General features: G+C 34.4%; 1 protein-coding gene across 4 annotated transcripts; it reads left to right on the forward strand.

Moving 5' to 3' along the window:
• The first annotated feature begins 293 nt into the window (after positions 1 to 293).
• LOC114316650 (uncharacterized) lies at positions 294 to 6480 on the forward strand. Of its 4 annotated transcripts, none has more exons than XR_014344274.1 (8): positions 294 to 451; positions 1016 to 1051; positions 1197 to 1334; positions 2398 to 2484; positions 3469 to 3516; positions 3597 to 3673; positions 4533 to 4720; positions 5904 to 6480. XR_014344274.1 is itself a non-coding variant. In XM_082894405.1 (7 exons), the coding sequence occupies exons 1-7, from the start codon at positions 377 to 379 to the stop codon at positions 4663 to 4665; spliced, it is 594 nt and encodes a 197-aa protein (XP_082750531.1). In that variant the 5' UTR covers positions 294 to 376; the 3' UTR covers positions 4666 to 4825. The 4 variants fall into 4 exon arrangements, 2 of the variants coding, with proteins under 2 accessions (XP_082750531.1, XP_082750530.1); XR_014344273.1 differs by having other exon boundaries at positions 297 to 451; positions 4518 to 4720; XM_082894405.1 differs by lacking the exon at positions 5904 to 6480 and having other exon boundaries at positions 4533 to 4825.
• Positions 6481 to 11684: the final 5204 nt, after the last annotated feature.

Below are 11684 nucleotides of genomic sequence, written 5' to 3' on the forward strand. Positions count from 1 at the left end.
TTAATCGGATATCAATAACTATATGATCAAATTGCATATTATTTATACTATTTCTCAAAAGAAAATCTTATTATTTATTTTTTTCGTTATCGATATAGTTGTTGATATTTAATTAATATGATTTTTGATAAGTATAAAATATTCAATAAACCCTACAAAATTAACGGTTTAAATCATAAAAATAAGATTATACCACACCTCAAATAGAGAGACTACACTGATCCCATTTCCTACACGCACACACGGCGTGGAAGCAAAGCATAGTCTATTTTGACTACATAAATGGAAGGTTCCAAACGAACAGGGGGCCTTGTTCAAAAACAGAAAAGGAACAAAACAGAGAGGAATCTCTCCTCTTTTCTCTCCACCGCTGTAAATGTCGCGAGATTACTGTGCACCGCGTGATTTGTTTGGAGGCGCAATAACCTCCACATTCCCTCTTCGATTTCAGGTTACTTCTCAACTATCTATCTATGCTATTATAATAAAATATATAGATGCGAACTCTTATGGTGTTACTGTGTTCGATTCTGGTATCTTTTACTTTTTTCAAATATGGGAATTTCCTATTCTCAAAGATAATGGGTAAATGGTATGATTAGTTGATGATTAAAGAAGATATGAGATAATCTTGCCTTAATATCACTGGCTTGAAAATTGAGTTATATATGAGGAGGATGAGAGTTGAAATTGAGATCATGGATAGGATAGGATAGGAAAGTTTGTAAGTATTCGGGTAAATTAGAGAGGCTTAATTTACCAAAAAAATTACCAACTGCATCGATAACCTAATTAATTGGAATGTTCTTTTTTTCCTTAAAAGCTTATGGATAGATAGTAAATTTTCGGTAAATTGGAGAGGCTCTCTCAATTTATTGTTCTTATATTATTATTATTTTCCAATGGCATGTGCGCAGACAGCTAGTATTTATGTGTGCATACATATTTAAGGCTTCGTTAATAGTTGAACACTAGACAAAGGCAATTCACCCACGAACTTGTGTTGGATTTGCAGGATGTGAGCAACGTCAGGCCAGTGCCTGATCATCAGGTTTGTTTGTTTGTTTGTTTGTTATTTTATGCATTTTTATTTCAATTTGATGTTTATCAGTTGTATGATGCTAGCTATGGTTATCACTTTCTTGGGTTTCAATTGTTGATTGATTTTTTTGTTGTAATTCAATTCTTATTTGAAGGAGGTTTTAGGGGACCCTGAGCGTGACGAGAGTCTGATATTTGAACTCTTAGAGCTCAAACATGAGGTTGCTGACAATGGAAGTGCAACCTGGTTTCTTCATGACCTTGCCACAGAACAAGATGCTGAGGGAGTCATGGTAACTAATCAACGTTCACATTTTTCTCTTCTTTTTCGGATTTTTTTTTTTTAATGAAAATGTGATTTATCTACATATAATTTTTTGGGTTTGCATCTTTGTATTTGCATGAGTAAGATTGTAGTGCATTGAGAGTGCCTATTAAGTTAATTTAAGTGTCAGAGAAACATATCATTAATATTCGCATATTGTGTATGAACTATTGGGGAAAACCTTTTGAAAATAACATGGTTGTAATTTGTACACTTGGTCACGTTCAACCGCTTGATGTGGTTAATTTATTATTTCCCTTTCTATTTGTTGTCGGTAGATCGACCATTTAAGGATTTTCTACAAAGAGGGAGTGGAAGGAGATGGGAGATATATACATTAAAAGGGAGTCAATGAGTTACATATATAGTAGCATAATAGTAAAGTGGTCGTTCTCTCACTTTTTTGGGTCTAGAGAAATTCTTTGAAAACTCTTCGTGTTTTGTTTCAGACGTTGAGTCGTGGTTATAGAATCTCATGCTTGCCAAAAGGATGCTCGACATGATGGAATTGTCAAATTAGGATTCATGTCAATGCGATGACACTTTGGATTGTTATTATAGTTGGATGGCTTTCGGCATTTGCCAATTATAAGTTTTATAAAAAAAAAAAAAAAGAGCTTGACATAAAATTAAATGTCTTTGTTATTGAACGTGGCCATTTTTCATATCTATTCTGTTTCCTTTTTGTAATAAACTTTCTTATTGGTTTGTAAAAATAATAATAATAATAATAATAATAATAATAATAATAATAATATTACAATATTATCTACTGTCCATCTTAGAAAAGGAAGCACTAATGATGAGCTTTAAGTATATGCTTTGGCACTGTCCTGAGAATCTTTTGTTGTTGGGATGCCCTGAGGATTACTCAGCATAACTTAGCAGGGTATAACTCTAAAAAAATGGCACTGATGTTTTCTGCAATGTAGGAATGTAAACTTTACAGGTGGATTGCAACCTTGTGGATTGTTAGTGCCTATGATTTATGCTTATTGGTATCTAACTACCCTTTTATTTTGTTATTTCAGATAATTGAGCAGTCTGGAGTTTTTGAGTTTGATGGGTTGCGTTTCAGAAACCTGCCTGCAGTTGTTACTACTGCAGTTGGCCAGATGGTAAAAAAATAGCATATCAATTACGTGAAGTGAAGTTTTGGTGAATTTCTTATTCTTTTGTTTTATGTATTACGTGGTTCTAAATTTGCATGCCATTGATTATGGTGGTGATCTATTGAATTAATATTGCCTGGTGCTACTTTGTTAGATCATTTGAAGTTTTAATGACTTTGCAAGGATGAAAAAGTTATTGCTTTAGGGCTTATTATTATAATTGGGACTCCTAACTTGTAAGTGTATGTGTGATGACAGAATACTCATCAAGCTGTTCACTGTTCTAATCTTTCTGTAGGCTCCTTCCTTTGGCAGTGCAATTGTATAACAGTCACCATTTGTGATTGTATTATGTGGGGAAGAATGATAGGTGAAGAACTAGGCATGAGGGAACGTTCTCGTGAACCAAAATTTTTTTTTAAAGCTTTTTGTCAAGGAAACCAATCACAGTAGTACCTTTGCTAATTAATTGTGATGCTTAAATGAAAGGAAGAAAATATTTACATGGTATTGACCAACTCTGTTACGTGCAGGCTGTATGATCAGTGTGTTTAGATGATCTTGGATATCGGTGATAGAGCTTTAAATGGATTAAAAATTAACTTTCTTTTTTAATGCCGTAAAGGATACATATTGAACCACATCTATTTTGCAGAGGCTTTGTATCTATTGATTTCTCATTTATTAGCATGTCATGGCAATGGAGAACATTATCACATGCTGTATTTAATAGTAATGCCTAGTTTTGCTAGACAAGTCCATAAGATGACTTTCCGTGAAATTGTTGGTAAGGTATTTTTACAAAATAGCACTAATGGAATTGTGTAGTGACCTCAAATTGTAAGCGTGATGATTATCGTGTATAAAAATGCTTGCTTGTCTGTGTTCACACACCTTGCTGTACCTCCCCTGCTCTCCCTATCTTTAAACATGTTATTTGCATTCCAGATACACTATTGGTTACTAACTGCTATTAACACTCATGCTTAGGCCATCTCTAAGGAAGGCCAAGGAAGGGAAGCTCAAAATACAGTTAGGGTAAGTTTGTATTTTCTTTCTCTACTGCTGGTTTTTTGTTTCAAATTGCCAAATGAGGTTTGAAATATTAATTCCTGCAGGTGTATTTGGCAAATTTGCGTCTTAGGGAAGTTTTTACTGATGTACTAATCACTGCATATGAACCCATCTTAATAAGGTATGTATCAAGGATATCCTTGTAGTTTGGCTTTTTCTAGTAGTTCCATTTTTTAATTTTACAGTTCTTCACTTAGACACCCTAGAGGAAATCTTTCCTATTTTGTAGCAGCAGAGTCTGAAAATCTTCTAGGTCTGAACATTCACCCTGTCACTGACTTTTAAATGCCCAACAAAGCACATCCTCTAAAGCAATTTAACTGTTGTGTGTATGCATTTCTAAGCAAGGACATCTAGGTCTCACCAAAGGTGGGGTCAGGGGGTTCCTCATTATCAAAAAAAAAAAAAAAGAGAAAAAAAAAAAAAAGAAGAAGAAAAAAGAAAAAGAAAGATGAAGGGCTAATTTGTGGAATGGCTAGTTTGTGGAACAACTAGGGTCTAGAATCCAAATCCACCATTTGACATTGTCTCCCTACCATTTTGACTGTGGGCGTTTGACATTTTACACACTTCATATATTGTTGTTGTTGGTTATGTGTTAGTAATTTTTTGGTTAGAAAATTTTCTTAAAATCAAGTCATTTCTTGTTCAATCTTTCTTCCTCGTTCAACTGAAAAAGTGGAAAACAAAATAGAGGCACATGCTTCTCTAGTTACAGTAAGAAAACTTAGTATATATAAAGTGTAAAGAGAGTTGGTTATTGGTTAGTATTTAACCAATGAATTATTTCTCAAGAAGGCTAAATTCCTCAATTTGCATGCATTTCATTGTGTTGTAATCTGACCAAACCAAAAAAAAAAAGAAAAAGGTTGTTCACATTGAAGTTTGAAATGTTTAGGCTAATAATAGTTGTCACTGAAGGAGTTTCTTTGAAAATTTCAACTGTTTTGCTAATGTGGTTGCAGTCCTTTGAGTGACAGCGCGAGCACAGTTGGTGCTGGTCTGCCTGTACCTGCTGCACAATCTGGATGTGTGCCAATGGCCGAGGTTTTTCAACTTGCAGTCTCTAGCTTCAAGGTGAATGATTGGAGCCTTTTTGGTCCTGATGGTTGAGAAGTTCTGAATGGCAGCTACGGAGACAATTCCAGCAGAGTCCTCCTGATGCTGGGTAATCCTTATTTCTAGTCTCATTTACAGGTTGCTTGGGAAAAATTTCAGTTCCTAGTTACTTAATATGAAACTATTTTTAGTGATAAGGATTATGTTTTGTTTAGCCATTTTGCATGTTTCATACAATATAAGCATTTGGTGTTTTGGGGGGGGGGGGGGGGGGGGGGGGGGGGGTAGAGATTTTAGCCTTTTTGGTCCTGCTGCTTGAGAAGTTCTGAACGGCAGCTACAGAGACAATTCCAGCACAGTCCTCCTGATGCAGGGCAATCCTTATTTTTAGTCTCATTTACAGGTTGCTTGGGAAAAATTTCAGTTCCAAGTTACTTATTATGAAACTATTTTTAGTGATAAGGATTATGTTTTGTTTAGCCGTTTTGCATGTTTCATACAATATAAGCATTTGGTGTTTGTTGGGGGGGGGGGTGGTTGGGGGAAGATTATATATCATCTATAAAATTATAATAATAGCCCTTCTTCAAATTATAATAGTCCTTCTATTATAAATTTTCTTTCTAATTACAATGAACCTACTAAGTGAGTCGTTCTATTATACACCTTCAAAAGAGGTGTACCATATACTAGTTATTACTTTATGATATTGATATTATAAATTTTTATAACCAAATTATTTTTATTCATAACTAAAATGACTACTATATAAATTATAACCAAATAACAAATCTTCAATTATAACCAAAAAAAAAAAAAAAAAAGAGGAAAAAGAAATTACATTAAGTCATAAATAATATCAGAATGTGTCATTACGAATCATTACTTGATGTATAATCAAAGACTCTTTAATCACAACCAAAATAACAATTACAAGAAGTTATAATTAAGTTATATCTAACATTATAATGTGTTATAACTAAAAATCATAAAGATCATAATTGCGACATATGATAGATATTTTTTTTTTTGCGGTGTGTTTTATAGAATTTTTCTACTAAAATTTATCCTTTCTCTTAACTTATTTTCTTTTTTAATTTTTCAATCCACCTAAAATAATTACTCCACAATATTTATATAAAATTTAACCTCAAATCCTTTAATTTAAAATTCACATCTATGCAAATAAACTCTTAATGTTTACGTTTAGTAATATCTCATTGTTATTTATTATGAGGAAGAAACAAAATTAATATTGTCATTAATTTGTGTCTATTTTCACTGAATTCCAGGCTCCGCTACAAACTGTGGCATTCACTTTGACTTTCAATTTTGTGGTTTGATTCCTCAAGCAATGTGCAAGTGTAAAATGATTTTCTGGTCAAAGCGATTTATTGATAGTTTCTTTGAGTGATCGTCCTAAATCTTCATTGGCAAGCACTGAAAACGCTACGTACGGAGACTTCCGCATAGAGTTTATAATGTTTCGAGTGATGAGTGTGCTATTGCTGGAAGAGAGGTTGGTTCTCAAGAGTCTGGGACAATGGTTTCTTTTTTTTCTTTTTCTTTTTCTTTTTCCTGGAAAATAATTTTTGAGTCAGTGCTATACAATCATTCAACGAATTAAAATCTTAGCACATATATGTGCAAATTGCAAAATATTTTGATTTTGTCACTCTCCTGTCATTTGGCTGCGTCCTATCTTCTTTCGCTGCATATAGAAAATACAAAGGTCTTCCCACTATGCTTCAAGAAGTGCTTTGGCTGAGTACTGCTGATGAGAGAGAGAGAGAGAGAGAGAGTCTTGTACTACTAATGTACAAATTATTTTTTGGATGGAGTTATAATTTATACTGCGAATTACACTAACGGTCTCTATAGTTTAGATCTCGTGTCACTCTGGTACCTTTTATGATATATTTGACTATGAATTTTGAATTTTGTTTCAAATAAGGACAATTAAAAATATCATTGTTTAATTTCAAAGTCAAAGTAGTCAATTTGATAAAATATAAGCTAATTTGATAAAAATAAATGTTAAAAAAATATTTTTGAATTTTTAAAAATTATTTTTACTAACTAAAGATAAAATTATGTATTTAAACATTTATTTATTTATTTTTATCAAATTAATTTTTATTATATGTTTCGATGATTATCATGTAATGGGTGATAGTTTTTATTTTTATTAAATTAGTTTATATTTTTCAAAAGTCAAATATGGCGACAAATTTGATATCATTATTAAACCAATTTATCAAGAAATTCAAACTAAAAACATTTCATATATTAAATATATCGATTATACATTAAAAGTTTAACAACTATCCATTACATGATCATCATCCAAACACATATTAATTTGGCAAAATAAATAAATAAATGTGTACAATATTTATCAATTTTACATAAATTTATCTTTGGTAGGTAGAAATTATTTTTAAAAATTCAAAAATATTTTTTTGATATTTATTTTTGTCAAATTAGTTTATATTTTATCAAATTGACGACTTTGCCTTTGAAATTGAGCAATGGTATCTTCAATTGTGCTTATTTGGAATAAGATTTAAAATTCAGGATCAAATGTGTCACAATTAAAAAGTCAGATATCAAAGTGACATGAGTCACAAACTATAAGGACGGTTAGTATAATTCGCCCTAATTTATATCGATAAACATACCAGAGATATTACAAAGTTCATCCATATTACACAACCAAAACTAGCGCAAGCTAATACAACAAAGCAAATTATTACACTGCTGCAGAAAACCTAGAAACAAAATTAATATTCACCTAGTCATGCCTTAATTAGCTAAGTTGTGTGCCTGTTGCACCGATTGTCCGGGAACTTTGCAGATGCGTATCAACAAAAACTTCTTTAATAAAGCAACTATATCTTGTAAAATAGGACCAGTGTTCCAGCATTCTCAAGAATCATTTTTCAGTCCCTGTCGAGGGAGTTGACAATCTGTTTGAATTTTCAGAATTTTCACTCGTGTAATCCGCTTCAATTTGCCCATTGTAATGCTAAAAGGCATGCTCTCAACTCAGCTTCCAATGTCGAATACTGCTCTAAATTTCGTTGTCTCAAAGGCTAGACTTTGCAACCCACCATTGTCTATACCCCAGCAGCTCCATCCTCATTTGTTGTCCGTTTCCATGCGCCATCAATCAGAAGATGAGCAAGAGATTTATCTATGTGGGTGAGAGGTGTGGTTGGAGATAGTCTGGGAAGATACATGCACTTCAATGGACTGAGATCATTGGAGGTGGAGATAAAGAGGTTAAGGCAAGCTTGGAAAGGGAAAGGTTGGTAGTGATGGACCTTGAACACTAATGTAGAATGTGAGAGGGAGTGTTTAAGTGTGTGACTTAGTGTGTTAGAATTACGGAGTATTGTTGTAGTGAAGTGAAATTTTTTATTGCATATACAATACGTTATATAGGCCACAAGAGTATTGGAGCCGAAACAACCTGTTGAACAGGTGGCTTGTTCTCTGTAACTTTGCCAAAAGTGATATAAGCTCTTCTGTCATCTGTGACTTGACGGCAAGTAGAGAGCAACGTTTCATGGTAGGCGGAAAGTAACGTTTCGTATATGCATCGGATGATATGAATGTAAGGTCGTTGTTGCTTCTTCTCCAAGCCTGGTTAAAATGGAGTTGTCTTAGCAAGAAGACAACCATCTTAATGATCCCATGACCTTAGCCGCCAGTCCAATATCCTTTGATGATCCTGAACAGTTGTGCCTAGGTCTTGCTCCTAACCCAGGAAATCAAGTAGGTGAATGGGCCAGGGCCCACCTCAGTGTTTAGGAGAGCCAGGGGCTCGCTTCCAAGTAGGAGAATGGGCCGCGGGCCTATCTCAATGTTTAGGAGAACTAGGGTTTATTAGTCCAAGTTCAAGTGAACTAGGGGCTAATTATATTGCTATTTGGTCTTAGAGCGAGGTATGAAGGACCATGGACCCGGCGGGGCCATGGTGCTACCTATTGTAAGTCTCTTCATATTTGGACATATTTGGGCTTGTATGTCTGCTCCCATTTAGGCTAAGCATATAGTCTTGGTTTTGCCTGGTGCCTTGGCACACGACGCCCATAGGGCTCGCCATGTATCAAACATGTGATATGCCCACGTGGTGCCTTATTGGTCTGCCACGTGGGCGGGTTTTGGTGATGTGGCACTCGTAGGGCTTGCAGTGTATTGGGCTTGATACAAGTATCCGCAATAATGCCCTGTACATATGCTCTTATATTGGTCTGCAATGCGAGTGGAGTTTTGGTGATGTGGCACTCATAGGACTTGCCGCGTATTGGGCTTGATACAAGTACCCACAATAATGCTTCCCTGTACAGATGCTCTTATAGCTAATGAGAGTATTTGTACATGACTATGTTAAAAAGTTTTGAAAATATTAGCTCATGCGGATAAGTATTTAGATAGAGTTATCTAAAATTAGGCTTTCGATACAATAGAGGGATTTGAATTGCTCACGGAGAGTTTACATTTTAAGTTTCATCCGGTACGAGCCGGTCGGATGAAGATGTGGGCTTGTTGGGCGATGGCTTGATTCCACGGAATCTCTACCATTTCACAAAAGATTTCAGCTTCGTTCCAGAGACACCAAATTTCGTCCATCACCCTTTCCTCGCCACAATCAAGCTTCATTACTTTGTTGCTTCAATGCATCATTGAACTACACCTCAATGCATCTTCTTTGTTTGACCGTTTTTTAATGCTAATTGCATCTTTTTTGCTTGTCTTTCGCTCCAAATTGCTTGGTCGTTAATGTGTTGTTCCGCTGTAGGTAGCAATACTTTTGCAATTGGATCGGGATTCAACCTTTTTTGCGTTTCTCTATCTTTGTAACGCGCAATCTGAACTTTCAATAGGTAAGTATTTGTAGCAGTCAAATTTCCATAGTAGCGGAGATTTTTGTGTGATGAATGCAACTTTTGATTTGTAGTTCTTGTGTTGATACAAGTAACATTTTATAATATGGCTAAAGTGGAAGGGGGAAGCATTGTTCCTCGCCGTGGCACGCAACAATCGCTACCGGGTTCTTCTGGAAATTCCAAGTTGAAAAAGGGTAAATCTAAGAAGAGTCCTTTTAAGGACAAGAAGGACATGGTAAATCTAAGAAGAGCCCTTAACTTTTAAAAAAGTTATGTCCAGTCATGAAACTTCTTTATGGAAAGAAATTGTAAATAGTGAAGTTGAATCCATCTTGCAAAATCACACTTAGAAATTGGTGGATCTGCCACCAGGTTGTAAACCTCTTGGGTACAAGTAGATTTTCAAGAGAAAAATGAAAGCGGATGGATTAATTGACAAATACAAGGCAAGACTAATGGTCAAAAGTTTTAGACAAAAAGAAGGTCTTGATTACTTTGACACATACTCACTGGTTACTAGAATAACATCCATTAGAATACTAATTGCTATTGCATCGTTGTACAATCTAAAAATTTATCAAATAGATGTGAAAATCGTTTTCTTAAATGGTGAGTTAGATAAAAAAATTTACATGGGATAACCAGAAGGATTTTTTGTTTTAGGAAAAGAAAAGAAAGTATGTAAATTGGTTGAATCATTATATGGTTTAAAACAAGCGCCAATGTAATGGCATGAGAAATTTGACAATGATGTTAAATAGATTCAAAATTAATGAATGTGACAAATGTGTTTATATTAAAAACACAAGCAAAGTATATGTGATTGTATGTCTTTATGTGGATGATATGCTCGTTATAGGTAGTAATAATGACATGATTAAAACTACCAAGAAAATGTTGAATAAACATTTTGACATGAAGGACATGGGGATTGTTAATGTAATTCTTGATATGGAAATTACCAAAACATCAGAAGGTTATGCTTTGTCACAATCACATTACATTGAGAAACTACTTGACAAATTTAGCAAAGATGATGATCATTTTGCTAGAACACTTGTGGATGTTAATTTGTTTCTTTCTAAGAATGTACAGGAAAGTATTTCTCAATTATAGTATGCCCAAATTATTGGAAGCTTAATGTACTTGATGAACTGCACTCGCCTGGATATAACTTATTCAGTAAGTAAATTAAGTAGATATACGAGTAATCCAAGAGTAGAACACTGGAAAACAGTTATAAGGGTTCTAAGATACCTCAGGTTTACTCGTAACATTGGGCTGCATTATACTAGATATCCAACAGTACTTGAAAGATATTGTGATGCAAACTGGATATTGGATACTAAAGACTCAAAGTCCACCAATAGGTATGTCTTTACTCTTGATAGTGCGGCTATATCTTGGAAATCTTCTAAACAGACTTGCATTATTAGGTCTACTATGGAATCAAAATTAATAGCTTTAGATAAAGTTGGGAAGAGACAGAATGGCTTTGTCACTTCCTTGAAGATATTCCAATGTGGCCAAAACCGGTGCTTGCTATATGCATACATTGCAATAGTCAATCAACAATAGGTAGAGCACAAAGTCATATGTATAACGGTAAATCACGACATATTCGTCGTCGACATAACATCGTAAGAGAACTACTCTCTAATGGAATTATTTTCATTGAATATGTGAAGTCTAAAGACAGCATAGCGGATCCACTAACCAAAGGGTTAGCAAGAGAGCTAGTTAAGAATTCATCGAGGGGAATGAGACTTAAGCCTATTAAATAAGAGTTACCACAACGGCAACCCAACGTAATTGACTGAAGATCCCAAGATCTAGGTTCAAAGGGACAACCGAGTTGTGTATGACTTATAAGGATCATTGAGGAGTCAAACTCCTACCAATTTTTATGATAAAATAGTGATGTTTGCAGCGTTTTAGGTTAAGTAATACTTTTAATGATTCTTATATCTAGGTATACCTAATGGAGTATGTCAAGATACTCTTTATAAGAATCACATATATGAGTGTGAATTGGGCCGGTTCTATGAGATTTGTGAAAGGCTACAAGTCTTTAGAGTATTTATGAAAGACCAGGTTGTTCAAGGCCAAAATGAACATAATAGTGAGAACTAAATTATGTTTGGTAATATACTGTGTGAGTTTTATTGTCTTGGTTTA

The sequence above is a fragment of the Camellia sinensis genome, chromosome 11, assembly GCF_055761805.1.
Source record: "Camellia sinensis isolate YWXY chromosome 11, ASM5576180v1, whole genome shotgun sequence".
NCBI classification, from domain to species: domain Eukaryota; kingdom Viridiplantae; phylum Streptophyta; class Magnoliopsida; order Ericales; family Theaceae; genus Camellia; species Camellia sinensis.